A 25,722-nucleotide genomic window follows, 5' to 3' on the forward strand; every position below is an offset into this window, starting at 1 on the left:
CAATATGTGACAATATGTGACAGTAAAAGTGACTTGACTTGACTTGAAATATACGTTTAAAAAACAAAATTGACAGGAAAAAAGGATTCAGACACCACAAATAAGATTTCAATTCTGGCTTATTACTCTTTGCAAATCATCTTTAATTCTTTAGTTTACAAGTTTCTCCCTTATATACTGTAAACCCTAATGTGTACTGTAAAGTAATTATTTATATCTAGTATTGTTAACTTAAATCATTACAATTAGTTCAAATTAATAGGCCTTGAGGAAATAAAGTATATCCTGAATTCCTATTAGTTGCCTCGCTCTGCGCTGAAACTTGTTGGCCAATAAGATAAGCTTTTAGTTCGGTGCCCATAGCTGCTACAAAAGAACACATGATTATAAATTCATTAAAAATAGATTTTTTTTTGTTTGTTTGTTTAAAAAACAAATGTACAGTTTTGGCTGTAAAGGATTCTTATGTCCATTGAACAACGAAACCAAGGCAGCCGTCTTCGACATTCTGTAGAAGTCCCAGGAGAAAAGCTCCATGCACTAGTTTCCCAAACGTCCTGCTATGATCAGCAGGATTTGTGTTTTTGGAACATGTTATTTCTGTAAAGTTACATGAATCATATTCATGTTTAAAAATGAAATGACAATTTCTAGGTACTTTCTGTACTTTGCACAATGTTGACATTGTTTAATTTGAGCATCATTTTGCATGACGTGTGAGTCAGTGCATAATTTTAACTTTTTCTTACATCCAATTTGCTATTACTGTTTAAATCATAACCAGAAAGTTTTAACATTACACTCAGGGCATCTCAGGGCACTTATTGTTTGCTAAGCATAACATTTACAGGTATATTGTTTAATCATTTTGCATAGTCTGTACCTGTCAGTACATACTTTATTTTTAGATCCTGCTTACTATTACTGTTTGAATTGTGAAGTTCAACGGTGTAAATATTTGCTTTTTCATTTCAAATAGGATGATGAACTGGAAGTGCAGGGTGTCCAGAAAAATTCATGGTTCCAAAGTCCACCTCCTCAGACACTACAGAGTGGAACACAGACACTGCTCTAAAATAAGTCCTCTGCCATGTATGTGTCCTGAATGCCCCTTCACATTTTACATACAGTATCCAGTGCATTCAAAACTCACATATGTAGTTACCATGTAATAGATAGTAACCAATTCAGACACACATTTCATTTAAATGTACTCTGTGTAGATTTGAACAATCCATTTCTGAATACACACTGTATAGTCACCTTAGTGCATCTTATGAGACTGTTGTTTGACCATATAAGAACTGCAGTTACAGCACCAATGTATATTCATCATTCAAAACATACAATAGTAGTGTGGAAGGGAAAGGGCATGGAAAAAGAAAGTGCTTCAAGAAGAAGCAGCGATATGTTACAAAATTTCTGATCTGTTCTTCGGATTCAAGTGCAAGTCAGTTTTATCTGTAAATATTGTAGTTTTTTCTTTGCAAGTATTAAACTATAAAAAAGCTTATTAGCTATAAATATTCACATTCTTTTATATAGGTTGAAAGCGAGCAGGGAGACAAGAGCTATAGTGCAAACAGGAAAAAATATAAAATGTTATAAAAATGCAATAACATTTTATTATGATTTTTTAAAAATATGTTGTCATAATGTAGTCATTATTGTACTAAATTTAAACTTCTTTCCCTTTTTTTTTTTTAAATAAAAGGTGGAGACAGTCAACCTAGCAGTAGCTCTGGTGCAGTGATCACACATCAGATTCTGCCAGGGAGTGAGACAGGTAGAAGGAAAATAAGAAAAAATATATTTGATGAAAAATTGAGACAATTTTGCAATTGAGATGACTGGTTTAAGTTTACATTTACATTAGAACTCTTTTAGTGTATGAGTCTGATGATCCTGGCAGAATGAAGAGGCAGAAAGATATTAGGGAACTTGAGGAGAAGGAAAAAGGAAGCGAGTAAAAGAGAAACCCTTTAATTATTTTGCATGGCCTATGCAATGGTTTACATACTGTGAAGAGTCTCACTCTTTATGCTGTTGTATTTGTCTGCTATTTGCCAGAACCTCAGCCAGTGATAGTTCATTCATCAAAGGTGGAATGAGCGCATGGAAAGTTCTCATCAAAGAATTGCTGAGCATGAAGGGTGTAAAATCCACAGAAAGAGTGCAGGGAAAACAAGGGAGATATCGGTAGAACAGAAAAACATCAGCACATCGAGATGAAGTAAGGAAGAAGCGACAGTTCATAGAACGTGTGATAAATACAAGAGTGCTTATGTCTTAGAAAACTTGTCTTAGAAAAATATAAAAATAAACTCCAACCGGCTGGAAAACAACGGAGCACAAAAAACTGGAAAAAAAGGCAGGCAAGGGGAGAAAAGGGGAAAAAGTAAATCCAACCTGGCAACCACACTCGGAGCCGACAGCAGTGAGAATACTGGCAAACCTCAGACAGGAGGCAACAGGATGACTCACAGACCGCGACGTACTGAAGAGAGATCATCTGGCAACAGTCCAGCATGAACGGCGCGCTTAAATAGTGCTGCCGAGTATAAAAGTCTGGCGACTAGGGAATGATGTCACAAGTGCGCGCCGCAAATGGGAACAACTTAGGAGTACGCTGACAGTACCCCTCCCTCCACGGGGCATCTCATGATGTCCCACCTGGCTGGTCGGGGTGTTCACGGTGAAAATGGGAGATGAGGTCCGGATCCAAGATGTGGCATGCCGGAGCCCAGGAGCGTTCCTCGGGGCCGTATCCCTCCCAGTCCACCAGGTACTGCAGCCCTCTCCCACGACATCTGGAGCGCAGGAGCCGACGGACAGTAAAAGCAGGGCCCCATCAATGACCCGGGGGGAGGAGGGGGTCTGGTGGAGGGAACCAGCGCGCAGGACTGGACAGGTTTCAGCCTGGAAACGTGGAAAGTCGGGTGGATGCGCAACACCCTGGGGAGCTTGAGCCAACGAAACGGTTAGCCAGCTTCCTGCATGCCAGCTTCAGAGGGAGATCCTTGGTGGAAAGCCACACCCGTTGCCCAACACGGTAAGGAGGAGCAGGGCGGCGCCCGCTTTTTCAGCAAGGTGAGGCGAGCTCTCCTCCAGACTCGATGACAGCGCCTCACGAGGGCCAAGGCTGAAGGAACCGAGGCTTCTAGCTCCTGAGTAGAGAACAATGGGGGTTGATAGCCATAGGCAGCCTGAAAAGGGGACAGACCCATGGCAGCAGAGGGCAGAGAATTATGGGCATACTCGACCCATACCAAGTTGGAGGCCCAGGACGAATGATCCTCGGCACAGAGGAGGCGGAGACCCGTCTCTAGCTCCTGGTTGAGCCGTTCCGTCTGCCCATTGGACTGGGGATGAAACCCTGAGGAGAGGCTAATGGAGACGCCCAGGAGCTGGCAAAATTCCTTCCAAAAATTGGAGGTAAACTGGGGTCCCCTGTTGGAGACTATATTCCGGGGAATGCCATGGAGTCGGAAAATGTGCTGAAGGAGAAGCAACACCGTTTCTTTGGCAGAAGGAAGCTTGGTCAAGGGAACAAAATGGACGAGCTTAGAGAAGCGATCGACCACAGTGAGAATAGTGGAGTAGCCATCGGAAAGAGGGAGGCCAGTGACGAAATACAGCGAAATATGTGACCAAGGTCTGCAAGGGATCGGCAGAGGCCGAAGGAGACTGGATGGGAGAAATCGGGAAAACTTGTGTTGTGCACATACTGGACAGGCCGCGACAAAGTCCCGAGCGTCACGTCTGAGCGAGGGCCACCAGAACCGTCGTTGGAGAACAGACAGGGTCCGAGGTAAACCGGGGTGACAGAAAAGCCGGGAATTGTGACACCACTGGAGAACTTGGGACCGGAGATGATCAGGAACAAAGAGTTTGCCCTCTGGACAGTCTGTAGGAACCGGCAGGTTAGACACGGCTTGCTGAACTCTTCTCTCGATCCCTAGTCGAAGTGCCCGAATAGCAACGGGGTGAGGAAGAATGTGTTCAGCGGTAGACTCGATGTGATTGGGGGAGAATTGACGAGAGAGAGCATCTGGCTTCCCGTTCTTCGTTCCCGGCCGATAGGACAGCGTGAAGTTAAACCTTCCAAAGAAGAGTGCCCAACGAGCCTGTCGGGGTTTCAGCCTCTTGGCTGTCCGGAGATATTCCAGGTTCTTATGGTCCGTCCAGACCAGAAATGGTTGTTCAGCACCCTCCAACCAGTGACGCCATTCTTCCAGGGTGAGTTTGACTGCCAGTAACTCACGTCCGCCAATAGTGTAGTTCCGTTCAGACGAGGAGAGATGACAGGAAAAGAAGGCACACGAGTGAAGTTTATTGTCCTTGGTGTCCCTTTGAGACAAAACGGCCCCAACACCGGTATCTGACGCATCAACCTCCACTACAAATTGTCAAGTGGATCCGGCAAGGTGAGGATGGGGGCTGAGGTGAAAAGCTGCTTCAGCTTCTTGAAGGCTTGTTCAGCCTGAGGTACCCAAGAGTAGTGTTGACGGGGGGAAGTTAGCTGGTGCAAGGGTGCAGCGACTGCGCTGTAGCCCCGGATGACTCGCCGATAAAAATTGGCAAATCCCAAGAACTGCTGAAGCTGCCTACGTGTCCCAGGGCGGGGCCAATCTCTAACAGCCTTGAGTCTGTCGGGATCCATCCGTACACTCCCTGCTGCCAGAATGAAGCCCAAGAAAGTGGTCCTCGTGACATGGAACTCACATTTCTCTGCCTTTACATATAATTGGTTCTAAAAAAGCCTCTGGAGCACTGTACGGACATGACGGGTGTGTTCCTCGGGTTTGGGGGAGAAGATGAGGATGTCGTCCAGGTAAACAAACACGAACAGATTTAACATATCCCGTAAAACGTCATTTACCAGCGCCTGGAACACCGCTGGGGCATTAGTGAGACCAAGTGGCATCACCAGATACTCGTAATGACCAGTGGGGGTGTCGAATGCGGTCTTCCATTCGTCACCCTCCCGAATACAAACTAGGTGATAGGCGTTCCAAAGGTCCAGCTAAGTGAAAATGGTGGCTCCTTGGAGGAGCTCAAAAGCGGAGGCCATGAGTGGCAGAGGGTAGCGATTCTTAACGGTGACGGCATTAAGACCCCGATAGTCTATACAGGACCGTAGTGTACCATCCTTCTTTTCCACAAAGAAAAATCCAGCACCGGCTGGGGATGACGACGGGCGGATAATACCTGACTCCATGGACTCTTGTATATACTGGGTCATGGCCTCCCTTTCAGGCTTGGATAGGTGGTACAAGCATCCCCGTGGGGGAACAGTGCCTGGCAGGAGGTCGATGGCACAGTCGTAAGGTCTATGAGGTGGCAGGGAAGTGGCACTAGCTCTACAGAACACTTGGCCCAGATCATGGTATTCAGCCGGCACCAGAGAGAGGTCGGATGGCAGGTCCTCCTTGACTAATAATGGGCAGGGTGTCAAGGTGGTCAGGCAGTGAGCCTGGCAGTAGATCCCCCAACCAAGGACCCGGCTGCTGGACCAATCCAGATGAGGGTTATGCTTCTGAAGCCAAGGCAATCCGAACATGACTGGAGCATGGGGTGAGGGGATAACTAGGCAGGAGATCCACTCCGTATGTTCATCGGCAATGGAAATCAACAGACGTTTGGCACGGTAGCGAGCTCGGTGGAGGATATGCCCATCCAGGGCCCGCACCTGGAGAATGGTGGGTAGTGGTTCGGTCTCGATCCCCAGTTGACGCACTAACTCCTCATCAAGGAACTCCACGTCAGCTCCAGAGTCTACTAAAACTGCAAGATCGTGTCCTTGGCTCCCGATCAGTAAACGTGCTTTGAGAAGTGGCTTGGGGGAGGCTAAGCACCAGAGGCTCACCACGGGCTCCTCCTTCAACGGCGAGCCCTGTCTTTTGCTGGACATGCGAATGCAAAGTGTCCTGCCTTACCACAGTACAGACAGAGGTCGTGGGCCCGACGTCGCTCCTTCGCTGCTGAGGACAGGAGACGCTGTCCTATCTCCATGGGCTGAGGAGATGGCGGCGAGTAGGATCTGCTAGGTTCCAAGCGGGGCTTGACATACGGGTCCCTGGGAGGCAGGTATGATCTGCCAGGTTCTGAACGAGGCTTGGGGTACGAGGTTCTGGGAGGCCAGGAATGGGTTGGGTGTCCCTCCTCTCTTCGTTCCTGGATTCGGCGATCAATCCTGGTTGCCAGACCGACCAGGTCGTCAAGCTCATCGGGAGCTAGGCCACGGTAGAAAGCATCGTAGAGAGCTGTTGAGTTCCACCCACTGTCCCCAGCTGCCATACGGAAATCCACAGCGTACTCCGCCACGGAGCGAGACCCCTGAGATGATTCGAGCAGGGCTCGAGTGGCGTCCAGCTTGGGAAGCGTGGAGTCAAAAACCTTGCGCAGTTCTGCCGAAAAGGCATCAAATGAAGAAGAGATGAAAGACTGACGTTCCCACTCTGCTGTAGCCCAGATCTTGGCCTTGCCAGATAACAAGGAGATAACGTACGCTACCTTAGACCGATCCGAAGGGAAGGAGGAGGGCTGGAGCTCAAATCACTGAGCACTGCATCAGGAACGCGCAGCAAAGTCCTGCCTCTCCAGAGAAGCGCTCGGGGTGAGGCAGATGTGGTTTTGGTTTTGCTCTGCCATGGGTAGGGGGGGCTGGGCCGGTGGCCTCAGAAATGGTGAGGAGGCCTGTGCCGTGGTGAGCATGCTCATGCGCCGAATGAGTTCATTAGTGGATGTGGCTCCTTGAGTTGATGTTCGTGAGCAGCGGAGGATTTGGACAAGGAGTCGAGCTGTGACTGTAACTCCTGAGATCCTGCTGGGTTCATTGTTGGCCAGATGATACCATCAGCATTCAGAGAGAGAGAGTCGGGGGGAGAACCCAAATCCAGGCCAATGTTCAAAAGAGAGCTTTAATGAGTTAAGGAATTCTGTTAGGAAAAGAATAGCAGGCAAAGGTGTACACTCAAACCTCATGCACAGACAATTGTAAGGAGGTGACACATGAGCACAGGAGCAGCAAATAGTCCGTGGGAGTACAGTTTCTGACACGGAACAGGTCATCCACTCACAGGAAATAATCCAAACAGGGAGAAAATAAATAATCCACTGGAACGGGAGAGAAAAGTTCGTACAAAACTGAATCCTAAAAATAAACTCAAAAATAAACTGGAAAACTGGAAAAAAAGGCAGGCAAGGGGAGAAAAGGGGAAAAAGTAAATCCAACCTGGCAACCACACTCGGAGCCGACAGCAGCGAGAATACTGGCAAACTTCAGACAGGAGGCAACAGGATGTCTCACAGACCGCGACGTACTGAAGAGAGATCATCTGGCAACAGTCCAGCATGAACGGCGCGCTTAAATAGTGCTGCCGAGTATAAAAGTCTGGCGACTAGGGAATGACGTCACAAGTGCGTGCCGCGAACGGGAACAACGAAGGAGTACGCTGACAATTGAAGACGTTTCATCGGATATTAAGATGCAATTAGATGCAAAAGCAGTGGAGTTTGACTTTTTTTCGTTAGCCTGCGATGAAAGCACGGACGCATCTGACACTGCCTAGTTACTGATTTTTTTGAGAGGAGTGGACAATGAGATGATCGTGAGTGAAGAGCTACTTGACCGGCAGTGCCTAAAGTACCAAGTACCAAACAAGAGGAACAGATTTGTTTGCTTCTTTTTGTTCTGCCGTAGATGACATGAAAATATCGTGGAATAAAGTCACTGGGATTATTACGGATGGTGCACCTGCCATGGCTGGCGAGCAAAGTGGATTACCAACCCTAGTCTGTAACAAAGTCAACGAAGAAGGAGGTAAAGCTATAAAACTCCACTGCATTATTCACCAACCAAGTTCTCTGTGCTAAACATCTGAAATATGATCATGTTATGAAACCAGTGATAAAAATTACATTCACACCAAAGCCCTGTGCCACCGCCAGTTTCAACAGTTTCTACTTGACATCCAGGCTGAATATGGAGATGTTGTATATCACAGCGATGTAAGATGGCTCAGTCGGGGTTCTGCACTGCAGCGCTTCTGCGGTCTTAGTAAGGAAATCGGACAATTGTTGGAAAAAAAGGACAACCGATGCCAGAACTATCTGATCCTGGTGGCTGGTTGATTTTGGATTTTTAGTTGATATAATACGACATCTGAACACACTAAATACAAGCCTTCAAGGGGCAAAATGCAGTGATAAGCCAACTCTATTCACACATCAAAGCATTTGGGATCAAGCTGCAACTTTTCCAATGGCACCTGTTACAAACGTAGCCCAATACCATACATTTCCCAGCACTGCAGGAAATAATGACCAGTTTTTCACATACAGTACCAACATCAGTACGCAAATACTGTATGCTCTTCACATATACAGTAATATCCCAAAGCACTTGTGAAAGCATTTGAATTTGTGCAAAACGTTTTGCTTGGCATGGAAGATGGGAAACTGTCTCCTAAAATAACGAGTTAATGTAAAGCATAACTTAGGCTACAGTAGCACATACTAAAGGAGTTACTCTGCCTACAAAGATTTTTTTTCATGTAGTTGGATCTGTAAATCTCTCCAAATTCTTTTTGTTTTGCTGTAAATGATGTTGGCTTTTAGACATTTCTTTTCATTCCACAATACATTGTTCATTGTAGATCTTGAAACTTTGCATTCTTTAAAAATGTTATTCCAATTATGTTAGTTTGATTTGTTACTTATAACAATATGAACGTAGAAACAAGTTATTATTTTTAACAAACCTGGAAATTGTCATTTGATGTTACTTGGTTTGGACATTCCTTGTTCATTAATTTTTTAATAGATATTTTTCAATATATTTCATATATTATACACTATTATGATGTAGGGTGTTAAACAGGCTTACATTTATTCAACACTGGAATTATGCAAGGGTTATTGGCAGATTCCATTGGTTTGGCAGAGGGTGAGAAGTACACCATGCTAAACACTGTGCTTTTAGTATGGGAGACCAAGTATAAAATCCAGAAAGAGTGTCTGGGCTTCAAGTGGGTGATCGTCACCCTCTGATACTACCTGCTAATTTTAAAGTAAAATAAATTAATCTTAATTGTGATTTTGAACATGTTCCTATCAACTGATAAGTAGGTATAATGATTAACAATTTAAAATGTCCATTTTATAATACATCAAATTAGCCTACTGGTTTAATTATGTTTACAAATCTAGTGATTGTTAAGAGCATTTACTTTAACATTCTGAAATAAAAATAATTAATTTCTTGTGTGCACATTCTTGTGTGAGTTAGCCATTGTAAAATTATTTGAGTTTTATCTTTAGATCACATAGTCTGACATGGTATGCTCTATTCGTTTCCTGTTTCCTGACTGGGAGTCCACAGTCTGTCCAGATCGGGAACAACATCTAAAGCATCACCATACTGAGCACCTGTACTCTTTATGGCTGTGTGCTCAGGTCACCGCTATTCATTGTGCTGATTCACAACTGCGTAGCAATGCACAGTCTAATCAGCAAGAATGACGAGTCAGCATATAGGCTTCTCAACACCCAGAACTGAACTGTTACTGGACGAATACACACACACACACTTCCACGTTTACTCAATCCCAGTTTTGCACATTCATTAAAATAGTTTTTTTGCACACCACATTTTAATATCTTACCAAATTGCTGCTTAAACAGAAGTGTGTTTGCAAGAGCCCTGTGTTTACAATCCTCTTTTGCACAGTTTACGCCCCTACATATGTTTGCAAGAACCCTGTGTTTACAACCCTCTTTTGTACAATGTTTACGACCGTATACTTTTTACAACATAAAGAATGGACACTGGTTGGCACTATCTTGTGTTTTTTGTCCTGTAGTGTTTTGTTTTGTCTGTCTGCACTGTCATTCAGTCCCTAGTTCTGTGTTGTTCTATGTAGCGCTGTCTTGTGTTATGTACCTCTACGTTTATTTACTGTACTGTATGTAGCAGGGTCTTGGGGAAACGTTTCTTTTCACTATATACTATACAGCTATACCTACTTGAAATGACTATAAAAGCTTCTTGACTTGATTTGACTATATTCATTCCCTTGGTTAAGTCAAATCCTCACAAGGGTTTTCATACCAGTGGTGTGCGGATGAAAATCTGGATGACAAGCTCATTAGATCCCAGCAAAACTGAATTGCTGTTCATTTCTGGTGATTCATACAAATTTCTGGTTCTTGTAATCTCACTGATTTGGCCTTCATTCACCTCACACAACTTTGGGGTAGCCGTACACAATCAACTGTCCTTTTCCTCACACATTGCTAATCTGACACACTCAAGTTGATTTACAATATCGGAAGGATTTGACTATTTATATCCACACAGGCTACACTCAGCACAGTTACTATGCTCCTTCCACTGGGTTCAGGTATGTTTTAAAATTCAGAACTCTGACTGCTCAAAGTGGCTGAAATGACATGGTACTATGTGCCGTGATCTGGGAAGGACCTTACCCAGGTCTCCAGGCTAAGATAACATGTACTGTAAAGACATTGCTTCACAGAACCTCAACCTCTTCTATAGAACTGGACAATCTCCTGCATTCCCAGCCCATCTCAGCACAGGCTTTGAACATCCCATCAGCCTCTTAACCCATGCAGCTTAGCTTTATTATATAAGATTAAGATTTATATTTTATATTATAATTGTAATTATAGGATAGGGGCTGCACTGTCATGAAAACCAAGGTAAGTTCGACCCATGTGCTTACTTGTCCAAGAAGTTGACCCAAGCAGAAGCCAATTATGAATTGGGCAACCGAGAACTTTCACTAACAGTCAAAGACACACTTTGGAAGAATGATACAGTGGCTAGAAAATATCGTGTGAAGGCTAACAACATCCTATTATATTTATGTACTGTACTTTATCAATAATAAAATTGGGTAATCTGTAGTAGAAATCTGTAGTACTGAGAAGGTAGAGGAGCATATAGTTTTTTTTTAATTCAGCTATTTCCTTTTAAAGCCTTGACATAATAACCACCCATTCTTCCCCACTGGCCTATACTATAATACTATATTGGGATGAGCAAGTTTAGATGTTTTTTAATACAAACCCAGATATTAGTGTCATTTAGTTAAATGATGTTTCATATGAATTTACGATTTGATATACAGTATACATCCCGTAACATTAATTTTTGCTTATTTATTTAGCAGCACACAACAGATGATAAATGAGTTGACAACACAGCTGCTCATTCATTTATTTTAAGCTGTAGAAATGAAGAGGTCAAAAAACCCTTTCCCCTAACAGAAATGGCAGCCTGCAATTTCACAGAGGTGTGATGTGGATGGGAAAACAATTTTCAGAACACTGTGGATTGGTATAATTTGAGCTGCAGTTTCCTCAGTGGAGCAGAGAGAAACAGTGACAAAACGAATCTAACTGGAACAAATATCACCTAGTAGCCCCAGGTACAGTAATTGTGAGTTTACCTAAGTTCCTAAATTAACCCATAAAAATATGAATCAAATATTAATACCTCAATTTCTTCAGATTGGTGGAGAATGTCACATGGAGGCACGATGGCATGAGGGTGTGTTGTTAGCCAATAGGTTAAAATGGCAGTCAGAGCACCAAGCCCAAACAGCACAGCAGTGGGTGATGAACAGATGAGATGACACAGCTTTTCCAATTCCGTTAACCACCCGCTAAGCACCAGCTCCTGCACCTGCATCCTGTCAATCAGTGTAGTGCTCAGTTCTGCAAGGGAAAGAAACAGAATCGGAGATAAACATACATTTCATTCTGGATGTATTAAGCCCCATTCAGTTTTGGTATTAAGCATAGTTTTGGGTTCATGGGTTAACATACGTATTAAATATAGGTCAGAGTTGAAAAACAATGTGCCTACTACATCCCAGACAATACCACATTAGCAGTTTTCCTCAGGAAAGAAGCTAGATTTGAACTGTTTAGTCAAATGTGTCTCACTCTTTGGCCTTGCTCCAGACTGGACATCTTACTGGATAAGCATCATCTTTTCTAGAAGAGAAAAAAAAATGTGTAAAGAAAAGAGGAGGGGAAGGCTGTGCATGTAGTGTAAGAATACTGAGGGTCAATATAAAGGATGCATAGTAATGTTCTGAAACGAGATCGTATGGTAAAACTGATGCCTACAGCTGTGGATAAAAGTTTTATTTTTCTTTACCCTCCACTGTTGTTTAAGTTCCAAATAGTGGTGGTAGGTGGGCTCTAGAACTGATATTCTTCCAGCCAGAAATCTGACTTCATCTGTGAGACTTTTTGTACTTCAACAGCAACCCTCTGTAACCCTTTGTAATTCAACAGCAACCCTCTGATGCACAACAGAATAAAGTACTGAGCATCTTATTTCCTTCCCCACCTGTAGATATCAGTGCTACCCTGTGACCACATTTCTGATCATTACTATGCATCAGTTATTAATATGTATCCTTTACATAATTCACTATTCTTTCAGTACATGTGCATTTGTCTTCTCTTCTACAAAAGAGATCCAAGAGATTACATATTCTAACAAACCACCTGTCCACTGGAATCCATCCATACAACAAAAGCTTCAGATCATCTCATAATGCTACATCTCTAACATCTTATACAGTTATACTTATACTCTTAACATATTATAAATGATTCCACAACATCTGGCTATGTATTGACTGCCTTCAAGACATCAAGGGTACTTCCAATCCAGAAAACCACTCTAAATGTGTCAGACATATGTTGTGCACAGTATTCTATCTTACGTTCAATTAGAAGACTCTCAATTAGAAGACTGTAAAATATAAGATCTGTAGTGGAAATTTTATTTTAAAATTTCACTCTAAATTTCAAAGTGTTTTTATATAATTGTTATGTGTTTTAAAGAATTCTGTGTGTCAGACTAGGAGGCCCTGTGTCAGACTAAGAGGCCCTTGCTCCAATTGTTATGGGAACTTTAGGGGAGTATGTGTGCATGTGTACAATAAGAACTGAAAATGGAATGTGGCCTTGTTGAGGTAATAATTAAAAGGGATACATCTTCAGTAACCAGGGAGGGTGCATGAACATATACACACAAACATACACACACATATACGCACATACACACACACACATACCTGGGATACAAAAGGGAGAGCTAAAACCCTAGATTTTGCCTCTTTACTGTGTACTTTGCACTGTATGGAAGACGACTTTTGCTGCAGCAAAATAAAATTCTTTCTTTACTTCTTTGCTTTTACCACCACCTCTGAGTTTGAGTGTATGTTATACATCTAGATCAAAACTGCCACCACATTTTTGAAGGTCCCACCGAGATCCCTCTTCTGTGTGCCAGTCTCAAAGTTGATCCCTGATTGGTCTGGTCCATGGCCAACCCGAAAACGGTTACTTCGTCGAACCACGAAATTAACTACTAGTGGGGAGAGATCTGAACAAACAAGAGACTGACCCAATGACAGGATTCTGAGCTAAGTGGTAATTTGATTTATTTATATTCTTGATATTTCCATCTACAGAAAATCTGCCTCAAGGATAGGCAAAATATAAGTTTGGATTCTGGCCAATGGTTCCGGGAACCGGTAAAGTTACATGAAAGTTCTGGGAACTGACTGTGTACTGCAACACATATGCTTTAATGATGTAACTACTTTCAGCAAGCTTTGAGGAAAGCTGCCACTGCATGCTGACAAGCATAGCAAAGGGTACTTTTTTGCAGGTAAAATCAAACTAAAAGAGGTAATTAAGGCATTCGTCTGTTGATTGATTGTCATGAGGAAAAAAAATAAAATTACAGACGTGGGTAGTGGAGGAAGCAAAGATGAGTGATGATTTTTTTCAATTTCACATTTTTTTTATTTTTTCATGTTCAATTTATGATAACTAATTATGGACCTGGTTCTGTATTTCAATATTGTATGTGGGTGATGGACTGTGGATTTCCAGGAAAAGGCAGTTAGGAAAGTCAGAGAAAAGTTGAAACTAATCCAATGTATTGAGGATTAGATAGTGTAATGAGTCTGTCTGTGTTTCTGTCCTGTTTCTGTCTGCTGTCTTTTCCTGTGGTTAATTGTTTGCTCCGCCCACTCTTTGGTTTCCATGGACATTCATTGTACTCCTTCTCTCCTTCAGGTGTGTTGTCTTAGTCTCTGATTGTCTCTGCTCTGTGATTGGTTCCTGTTTGATATATATACTCTGTTTGTCCACTTCCCTGGTGTTGGTCGTTGCTAGATGTTGGATGTCGGTGTGCCTGTTCCTGTTTCCTGTTTCCTGTTTCCTGTTTCCTGTAAGCTCTGTGTTCTGCCCTGATCTGTTCTGTCTGTTTAGCTGTTTCTTGTGGTTTTGGACTATTAAACTTTAAAATCTGCATTTGGATCCTCACTCGCCTTTGTCCTGCATCGTGACAGAACGACCAACCACATGGATCCAGCAGACATTTTGTTTTGTTTGTATCAGGGGGATTCCCCAATTGAGGAGTATACGGAGGTATTCCTGGACTTATGCAATCAGGTGGATTTTGGGGAGAGGGCCCTTAAGGACATCTTCCGGCATGGATTGAAGGACGGGCTGCGCTACCTAGTGCCATTGGGCCAAGAGGTGGGGCCTTTCACGGACCTGGCCAACATAGCGTTGCTCCTGGGCGGGTCCTCCCTAACCGTGCACAGGACAGAGTCGGACACCGGCCCTAAATATTTTTTGGGGGGGGGCAGTAGGCATCGGGGTCCGTGGGCTGCGGAGCCAGGCCAGCCACGGACGCCCGAGGCCCCTACAGTACCTCGGTCCGACCCAGACCTGTGCACACCAGTGACCGAACCCGTCCACATGGGTGCCAGACCGGAAAGCTCGGGCGAGGCCCGGGGGAACCGGCTGATCGCCAAGCTGGCGGACACCCCGATGGCGTCGGTCCGGGCGGCCGGCATCCCTACGGCACCGGCTCGAGCACCTAAGGCACCTGAAGCATCCGAACCCGCCGACGCACCTGAACCTGCTGAAACGCCTGAACCTGCCAACGCACATGAACCTGCTGAAGCACCTGAACCGGCTGAAGCGCTTGAACCTGCCGAAGCGCCCGAACCTGCCGAAGCGCCCGAACCTGCCGAAGCGCCCGAACCCGCCGAGACACCGGATCCGACCGGGCCGACCGGGTCGACAGAACCAGCCGGACCGACCGGGTCGACAGAACCAGCCGGACCGACCGGGTCGACAGAACCAGCCGGACCGACCGGGTCGACGGAACCAACCAGGTCGACAGAACCAGCCGGACCGACCGGGTCGACGGAACCAACCAGGTCGACAGAACCAGCCGAACCGACCGGGTCAATGGGACCGTCCAGGTCAACCGAGCCAGCCGGACCGACCGGGTCAATGGAACCGACCGGGTCAACAGAACCAGCCGGGTCTACCAGGTCGACAGAACCAGCCGAACCGACCGGGTCGACGGAACCAGTGGTCCCCAGCTTTGTCTCCCTGTCTCTGTCAGTCTCTCCCTTTCCTGTCCATCTTTACAGGTTCAAAGCGCCTTCAGCACCACCCTGGCCGCCAACGCCGTTATGGTCTCTGGCCCGACCTGCAGCGCCACCCTGGTCTCCGGTCCTGCTCTGGTCGCTGGCTCTGCCTGCGGCGCCACCCTGGCCTCCGGTCCTGCTCTGGTCGCTGACTCTGCCTGCGGCGCCACCCTGGTCTCCGGTCCTGCTCTGGTCGCTGACCCTGCCTGCGGCGCCACCCTGGTTTCCGGCTCCGCCCTGGCCTCCCGCTCTGCCGGCTCCGCCCTGGCCTCCCGCTCTGCCGGCTCCGCCCTGGCCTCCCGCTCTGCCGGCTCCGCCCTGGCCTCCCGCTCTGCCGGCTCCGCCCTGGCCCGCCTTCCCGCCCCCTGTTCCGCCTCCGCTCCGCCGCCCTCCGGTTCTGCGTTGGAGTGTCTGGAATCCACTCCTAGGGGGGGGCTCTGTAATGAGTCTGTCTGTGTTTCTGTCCTGTTTCTGTCTGCTGTCTTTTCCTGTGGTTAATTGTTTGCTCCGCCCACTCTTTGGTTTCCATGGACATTCATTGTACTCCTTCTCTCCTTCAGGTGTGTTGTCTTAGTCTCTGATTGTCTCTGCTCTGTGATTGGTTCCTGTTTGATATATATACTCTGTTTGTCCACTTCCCTGGTGTTGGTCGTTGCTAGATGTTGGATGTCGGTGTGCCTGTTCCTGTTTCCTGTTTCCTGTAAGCTCTGTGTTCTGCCCTGTTCTGTTCTGTCTGTTTAACTGTTTCTTGTGGTTTTGGACTATTAAACTTTAAAATCTGCATTTGGATCCTCACTCGCCTTTGTCCTGCATCGTGACAGATAGGGGTGATATGTTAATATCTTCTTGTTCTAGTTAGGACTCTAGCTGCTGTTTTCTGGATTAACTGGAGCTTTTTTATGCTCCCCACTGGACCATCCAGACAGTAAAGCATTACAATAATCCAACCTAGAGGTAACAAATGCATGAACTAGTGTTTCTGCATCATGTAATGACATCATATTTCTTATCTTAGCAATATTTCTGAGATGAAAGAAGGGTATCATTGTGATATTATTTATGTGAGCTTCAAATGAGAGACTGGTATCAATAACCACACCAAGGTCATTTACTGCTGCAAATGATGTAATAAAAAGATAGTCCAGAGTTACTTTGTAATCAGAAAGCTTACTTCTGGCTGCCTATGGAGCTAGTAAAAGCACCTTGTCAGAGTTAAGCAGGAGGAAGTTAATAAGCATCCACTGTCTAATGTCCTTCACACAATCTTCAACCTTATTAAGCTGGTGACTCACATCTGACTTAGCTGAAACACATAGCTGCGTGTCATCAGCATAACAGTGGAAGCCAATACCATGTTTACGAATAATTGCACCAAGGCATAGCATATATAGGGAGAAAAGCAATGGACCTAAAACAGAACCTTGCAGAACACTGAACATTAATGACAACAAACTGATATTGATCTGTCAAATAAGACCCGATCCAAGAGAGGGCTGTCCCTTTAACACCAACAACATGTTTTAGCCTATCAAGTAGAATAGCATGGTCAGTGGTATCAAAAGTTGCACTAAGATCAAGTAATACTAGCAAAGAGACACAACCCTAATCAGAGGCCAGTAACAGGTCATTTACAACTTTAACCAGTGCTGTCTCTGTGTTATGATGCGGCCTAAATACTGACTGATACATTTTGTGAATATTATTCCTATGTAGGTATGAGCATACCCACTGAGCTACAACCTTTTCTAGGATCTTGGAGATAAAGGGGAGGTTTGATATTGGCCTAAAGTTGGACAGCTGGGTTATCTACCAATTTGTTTGCTATTAAATTAATGTTCTGAATTTTATGCCTGATGTTATACATTTTTGCATTTACATAATGCAAAACATAACAGTGGAAGCCAATATCATGTTTACGAATAATTGCACCAAGGCATAGCATATATAGGGAGAAAAGCAATGGACCTAAAACAGAACCTTGCGGAACACCGAACATTAATGACAACAAACTGATATCTATCTGTCAAATAAGACCCAATCCAAGAGAGGGCTGTCCCTTTAACACCAACAACATGTTTTAGCCTATCAAGTAGAATAGCATGGTCAATGGTATCAAAAGTTGCACTAAGATCAAGTAATACTAGCAAAGAGACACAACCCTAATCAGAGGCCAGTAACAGGTCATTTACAACTTTAACCAGTGCTGTCTCTGTGTTATGATGCGGCCTAAATACTGACTGATACATTTTGTGAATATTATTCCTATGTAGGTATGAGCATACCCGCTGAGCTACAACCTTTTCTAGGATCTTGGAGATAAAGGGGAGGTTTGATATTGGCCTAAAGTTGGACAGCTGGGTTATCTACCAATTTGTTTGCTATTAAATTAATGGTCTGAATTTTATGCCTGATGTTATAAATTTTTGCATTTACATAATGCAAAACATAACAGTGGAAGCCAATATCATGTTTACGAATAATTGCACCAAGGCATAGCATATATAGGGAGAAAAGCAATGGACCTAAAACAGAACCTTGCGGAACACCGAACATTAATGACAACAAACTGATATCGATCTGTCAAATAAGACCCAATCCAAGAGAGGGCTGTCCCTTTAACACCAACAACATGTTTTAGCCTATCAAGTAGAATAGCATGGTCAATGGTATCAAAAGCTGCACTAAGATCAAGTAATACTAGCAAAGAGACACAACCCTAATCAGAGGCCAGTAACAGGTCATTTACAACTTTAACCAGTGCTGCCTCTGTGTTATGATGAGGCCTAAATACTGACTGATACATTTTGTGAATATTATTCCTATGTAGGTATGAGCATAACTGCTGAGCTACAACCTTTTCTAGGATCTTGGAGATAAAGGGGAGGTTTGATATTGGCCTAAAGTTGGACAGCTGGGTTATCTACCAATTTGTTTTCTATGAAATTATTGGTCTGAATTTTATGCCTGATGTTATAATTTTGCTACAGTATTAAATATAAATGTAGGAAAATGTAGAGTAAACATGTAGTATATATATACTGATAATTTAGTTTGACGCCATTTACGTTCTAATTTCTTAGCTGATTGTTTTAAAGTTTGTTTGTTGTCCAGGGTTTTTTCTCTCTAATTACTTTCCTTTTAAGTGGAGCTACAATATCTAGGTTGTAGCGAAACACTGACTATAAATAGTCAGTCACCTTAACAAGTTCTGTGGGGTCTGATGGCGATCCAATCATGGATGATAATTCTGGGAGACTGTTGGTAAATCTCTCTCAAGTCAAGTCAACAAGTCAAGAAGCTTTTGTTATCATTTCAACCATATATAGATGTTGCAGTACACAGTGAAATGAGACAACGTTTCTCCAGGACCATGGTGCTGCAGTAGAAGATATAAATATATGTTTAACACGGTGACATGGCTACACCTAACCAGTGCTGCTGGAGCCCCTAAAGGCCTAAATAATTTCACATGCCTTAAGATGGAGTCTCCTACTGTATAACCAGAGCTCTTTCAGGTTTCTCAGCGGGTGCTTCACTGAGGAGAGCAAACCTGTTAGATATGTGAAGCGGAGAGGAGTGGTGCTCAAGTGGGAAAGCCTTAGATTTAGCTTTGGCTTTCCGACTTTGCCACTGAGTCGTCACCCATTCGCCCCGCTGCGAGAGCTCTAATGCCAGAGTTGGAGGGTGTCTAACAGAAACCTACAGAAACTACACTACTATTACTATTCCTCTCTAGTGTCTGGATGCGCACCTCTAAAGTTAAAATCTTCTCCATCAGAGAGCTATCTAAAATACACTTATCACAAATAAAATTAATGCTAATTACGGGGGAAGAATTATTAAACATGCTCCAGCTCACACACTGGACAAGCTGAAAGTTTGCCGCACTTTATGATTACATACCTTTGACTTGAATCGGATCAGAATATTAAAAAGATCCAAAAGATCGTTTCCTCCACTAGCTCTATGAAAACAGGAAACAAACAAAAGTAGATTGGGTTGCATATAATATGTGAGCAACTGAGGCCCAAACCAGAGCACACAAAACAACACACAAACTAATTCAAAATCTTCTTCTCTTCAGGGTTTTAAATCTCTTGTAGACCCAGACCTGGACAGCTGCCCGCCCAGACCACCACCTTAGGCACCCCACAGCCGAACAATAAGCAACCACCAGCCTGTTACACTGCTGTGGCTTCTACACCCACCCAATGGACCGTTTACTCTCCACCAGGATATCACACGCACAATAGAATGCAACTTTAAAAGGGGAGAGACCAGATCCTATTTCCAGCTCTTTCTGAGAACACAGATAAAACAGATCTACATGGCAGACACAGCTCATTACTTCACCCAGACGGTAAAGAACATTTACCCTCCATCATGCAAATGCCAATACTCGAGGTAGCAGGTACAGTAATCCCCACGTCTCGTGTACCGTCCATGGGGATCAAACAACATAGAAGATGCTGAAAAACAACTCCGAAGTGAAGTGGGAGGTCGAAAGTTTGACAATGAACTGATCTGATTTTGCTGGCTGTGCTTTGACTGGCCAGAAGGAAATACTCTTAATGTTCAAATAATGTTTGTCACATTAACTGGAATAATGGTGAGAATGCTGAATACTAGACTTACTAGCGGTCTGGCTGAAGCTCTTGACCAGGCATTTCCAGTAAAAATGGACATGACATATCCTTATGTAGACAAGAGGACGATGGAACGATGGACAGAAGTACATGACGCTCACAGCGGCCTCGAACGCCTTGATAACATGGACACAGCGGCTGACCTTACACTACATGAGGCGCATCTGAGAAACGGTTTCATAAATGGATTAAGAGAGGACAAGAAAAGTCAAGCAAACACTGTCTCGCCATGGCCGTGAAAAAGGTAGAGGAAGAGGACATGGTTGACCTGGATTTCAGAGTGGATGTTTTTTTTTCATGTGGAAATATTGTTGGGAAAACAAGAACCAGGAGGCCGATGCAACAGTAGCTCAGGACTGTCTCTGGGTGGCCCATTGGGTAAGGTGTCAGGATTGATAAAGTAGGCCAGAAGTAGAAGCAATCAGACTAGCTAATGAGTTGCATGTATAACTCAACAGAGAGAGAGAGAGAGAGAGAGAGAGAGAGAGAGGAAAAACAGAAAGAGACAAATTTTAGGTATGCTTGTAATCATGTGATGGTTAAAGAGAATGTACATTATGTGCTAAGTGCAGGCAGGGACTCTGGCAAGACTAGCTATGACAGTATAACTAAAAGGGAGAACCGGAAGGTGACACAGACATGAGGGCTTCCTGGGTCATAAAGCATCCAACCACCCCACAGTCAGCAAACGTTGTGAGGGCGACAGCATCCAAACATCCATTTCACCCAACACTCTATGCCCATGAATTCTCCAGATCTGCTCCTTTACCTAAGAAACGCTATTCAGAAAAAGCTAAACAAAGCAAAACTATTTTCATCCTGGACGTAAACATTGAGACTGTGTCTGAGTCCCAAACACTAATTGGAAGGCTGTCTCAACAGTGGGGATCTGTAAGAAAAAGCTCTGCCCCCTGATGTACTGTAGCTTTTACTACTTGAGGTATTACCAAATAGCCTGCACCTTTTGATCAAATTAGGGGTGACAAATCTTAGGCCAGTTCAATCAAAAGATGCAGTCTTTCAAAGTAGGTTTGACGTCTCAGGAATTTGGGCCCTGCCAAGAAATGCTAGGCTTCCTTTGAGTGGGTGGACCTTGCAATTAAAAGGATCATCAAGGAAGTCGGATACTACATGGTGGGTCAGCACTTCACCCTGGTGACCAACCATGCCCCTCTCCAATGGATGGCTAAAGCTAAAGACACCAATTCCAGAGTAACTCTGTGGTTCATATCGCTACAGGATTTCTCATTCCAGGTCCAACACAGAGCAGGGACCCAAGACAGGAATGTGGATGGCCTGTCACGTTGTCACATCATGTGACACATCACTATGATGGCAAGGCCTGCACCACTGCCTTTTCACAGCATTTTCCCACTCCTCTCGCTATTACAGCCTGGATGCTGAACAGACAGCATTATTTCATCGCCCCAAGTGTTTTGGACAGCAGGGAAGCAAGCATGGAAACCAAGAATCCAGCTGCAAATCAGAGCTGTGCTACGAACTCTTCACCATCCTGGAGTAGACGAGAGAGTATGTGAAATACATACATATTTTGTAAGTGACCAAGCAAACATTTGTAAACAATATGGTTAATCAGTTCTAATGAAGCAGAGCATAATTTACTTAAACAGTTCTAACTCATACTTTTTTCATAGATTTGCATGAGTCTAAAGCTTGATCTAGACTCCTTCTTCCGGACATCTTACATCCTATGCTGTTCTTCAGGCTGGCTTTTTCTAGACACTGGTAGCAATTAATTATTCAAGACACTGATGATGCATCCCTTGGAGGGGCTTGCTCTTCCACTATGTTCTCTCTTTCTCCTTATTATCCTATGCCTTCTGCTGCCTGAGATATTCTCATTGCAGTGGGACTGACACTCACTAATACTCACCCTACCTCTATTCATTGCTAGAGTTTCATAGAACCTCTTCATGCTGTATATGCCCATCTATTCATTGTGATGAGTTTCACAGTGGTAACAACCTCCTCCTCTGGCCAGCTTACTATTCCATCTGGGTATCTGATGTCTGTTCAGATATACATATTGATGGGTCAGATCATACCATTGAGCTGGCTTCTTAGCATTTGTCTTTCCATCTGGGGGTATTTGGCTGTGGCAATGTGGGCCCTGATCCTTATCGTAGCTTCCACTGGACTGTGGCATACCAATGTACTTTTAGCATTTCTGTTTTTTCTGTTATTAAAATTGTGTTTTGTCATCCCTGCATTTGGGTAGAGTTTAATCCTCGCTTTGGCTCTGCAATTCCTGACAGTTCTATCTAGTCTTGGGTGATTGGGTGACTACTCTATTTAACAGTAGCTTGTGCTTTGACACTCTGGTGCTGACTCATGTGCCTGCTCAAATTATCTGCTATGATTTGAGCTAAGAGAACAGTTTGAATGGAGCTTCCATGTGTTGGAGAGGTAGGTAATCAATCATATGTTTAAAGGTTTAGTACCTTGTTAAGATCTTTCATGATCTGGATTGTCTTTTTTGTTTTTCTCCATGGTGGGCACTCTCTGCTTGTTGCATTCTTGAACTTTTTCCCCAAGTATCTCCAGGATTACTTTTGCATTGCATATACAGGTTTCCATGGTGGTTAAGTGGGTAGTGATAGTGAGTAAAGCTGTGTTAACATTTCTTTGAAGATTTTGACAGTAGTCCATCTGTTTCCCAGCTAAGTTTCAGACACGTAAACAGCCATTTAAGTAAGTAAAAGAAAACTGCATACCACTATCAAATTTGAGTCCTTATACTTGCTCATTTTTATGCTTTCAACACATCAACAGAAAGAACTAACTATTTACTTTCTGCCTAATATATCCCATCTAATATTGTCATCTGTTCCTCAGGATAATGCACCCTGCTTCCCTGCAACACTGGGCAGGAACAATTTAACACAACAGAGAATTTGAGGTGTTGATTTCACCTCCAAAATCCGCAGATCACAAACTGATGTAGGATGTGCAGAACAGTAGAAACACACTCACTAGGACTGGGGCCTGGGCAGGTTTATCAAGTATAAGTCAAGTTCAATATACTTGTCAATTTAGTTCATTCATACCCTGATTTTATAACGTCATGTGAAAGTCCCTACTGAGATTTTTTAGAATAGAATCTAAGTTGGATTCTGACAAGCAGGGCTGCAGAAAAAAGTTAGACTGGCTGTAAATGAAGGAATAATCATTGCCAATTTGTTATATGTTAATGTGAGGAACTCTCAGAAACAGAGGAAGTAGAATCCGTATGCAGAGTTTCATAGCAAAATACACAACATACAGTTCAAAAACACACATACAACGATGCAGAGGTGCAGAGACATAATCCAAAGTATAATAAATCCAAAAAAAAGAGCAAAAGTTTGAAAAACAATAGAACAATATCAGTGGCTTATTACATAGCAAAACACTAACAATACTGTCATTTGACTGAAAACACCACTTAAAAGTTATCAATGGTGGGAAATTTGGACAAGTCTATTTTGAAGTTCCGCCTTATATCTTGCAGGTATATAAAGCAGCAGCAGTGCAGGGCAAAATGTACACTGCTGTTGAGAGCAAAAAAGTGCAAAAAGAGCACATGCACATGAACATTTTGGGTTACTCTCAAGCCTTTTTATGAGGTGATTGGGATGGGAAGTTTGATTGGCCCTGGCAACACATCCCACAACATTCAATGAATTGTCCTTTTAAAGCTGTCAAATAAAGTAAACATTTCTCCTTTACTATCTACACTTCTAAAACTAATAATATATAATTGATATCCATATACATTGACACATCTTGTAATTCATAGCAATTGTAATTGTCTAACTGCATGTTAATTTTTTGGGTAAAGTATTTAACTAAAAGACATAGGAAAGTTATTGAAAACTGAATTTTGACTGTCTTTGAAGTATGGTTGATGATTGTTTGTTATTGTATTTTTTTATTTTTTGATTGTACATAAATACATCACTGAGAAAACATTGCAGAGCTTGATACTGTATAATTGATCATATTAACTACTATTAAAGAGGGTAACAGTTGTATCACTACCATTGACCCACCCATATTCCCAATCTGCAACATGTGAGCAATTAAGCTGTTCTGCCTTGATAACCTGTTACACTAGATATGATTAGCAGGGCATATGATTCATTTTTGTTGTATTCTAAAGTACTTGAAGTAAGCATTCTTTTCTGTAACACCAGGCATATTTATCCATTCTGTGCAGATTTGTTAACAATATTTGATTTGCTCATACAGATCTGTACACTGCTCAACCGTTTTTGAATAGTAAAATTCAGCCATCACCGGATAACCTCTACACAAATGTGTTCAGTATTACAAGGTTTTTTTTTCATAATTACAATCTGAAATCTGAAACGTTACAATGTTACAAAAATCACTGGAAAACTGCATCAAATGCAATCAGCTACATTCAAGACTAAGCAGTTACTTACAGAACTGCTGGAGATACTGTAGGTGAAGTGTATGCATATGTGTCTTACATTTAGAAAATTTATGTCAGCCTTCTATCTTTGGAAGGTTAAAGCTGATAAGGAGTGCTGAGTGGCAGAAAGAGGGATAACACCTAACGCGAAATTAACCTATCCTTGCTGGCCACCGTATCACCCCACACTCAGCTGATGCAATTCTCACCCCCTCCCCCTCTATAATCTGTGCCGCACTCTAATCTTGGCTATATGATACACTGGTCTTGCACTGGCTTTACAAAGCACATCAAAATGCATTTTTATAAACATACTCAGGTATCAGAAATGCAAACACCAGAAAATGAGTGGTGCAAATTTTGAAGTAAGGGCAATTTATCACGCCACTCTAGACTAACTAGAAGGTATTTAATGAATCCTCATTTGAGACAAAGTCACAACAGTTCCCAAAATGTCTACAAATACAGAAAACCTTTGCATAGAAAACATCTTTCCTTATTTGTGACCCAGAATCCTTGACAAAATTCTCATGCTTGTTTACATATCAGAGTGGAAACCTAACAAGAGAGAGTTATGCTGCTCAAATTTTTGGGCTTGAATTTACAAACAATTATGTGCCTCATGAGCTAAATTTAGCACTAAGGAAGGTGCCTTTGCCCAGATCACAACCTCTGCAGAATAAAGAAAACGTACAATGCATTAAGTCCTTTAACAGTACGCATTTAAAAACATTAATATAGTATTTACCTTCTTGTGTCCAAATAAGTCAAACTGAAGTGCACTACCGTGCCGTGATGAAATACAAGGTCCCAGCCACTTAATTATTGAGGAGGGGTTCATTTCTGTCTCTAGTTCCAACTCGTTGCATAATTGATACGGTGCAGTACCACATGGAGAATACGTGTGAATGTACGTGTGTGCGCGTGCGAGGCTTATACGAATAAGACCTAATGCTGACTAATGCTTATTTTCCAAAAAATATAATCGAAACCGGCTGCTCATACAGCTTCTAACGATGAGCTTGCACTGGCTATGGGTTTTCAGAACCGCCATTGTGTGGACAGCTCCCGCCAATCAGACTCAACCAAGGCATAAGTTATAGCTCACGTTAATGTAGTTCAAAAACAC

The 25,722-nt window shown here is 43.3% G+C and overlaps 1 protein-coding gene across 4 annotated transcripts in view; it reads right to left on the bottom strand.

Annotated features, from left to right (window-relative positions):
• Positions 1-25,722, bottom strand: part of acsl6 (acyl-CoA synthetase long chain family member 6) — an 87,779-nt gene that overhangs the window by 40,571 nt on the left and 21,486 nt on the right. For 2 of the 4 annotated variants that reach the window (XM_060891124.1, XM_060891122.1), the window contains exon 2: positions 11,525-11,745. In XM_060891124.1, coding sequence (XP_060747107.1) covers positions 11,525-11,719 — 195 coding nt within the window. In that variant the 5' untranslated portion in view covers positions 11,720-11,745. Of the gene's footprint in view, positions 1-11,524; positions 11,746-11,976; positions 12,028-25,341; positions 25,413-25,722 lie in introns of those variants that run through there. The other 2 variants (XM_060891123.1, XM_060891125.1) reach the window with 2 other exon arrangements.

Source organism: Tachysurus vachellii, chromosome 17 (assembly GCF_030014155.1).
Source record: "Tachysurus vachellii isolate PV-2020 chromosome 17, HZAU_Pvac_v1, whole genome shotgun sequence".
Taxonomy (NCBI): Eukaryota; Metazoa; Chordata; class Actinopteri; order Siluriformes; family Bagridae; genus Tachysurus; species Tachysurus vachellii.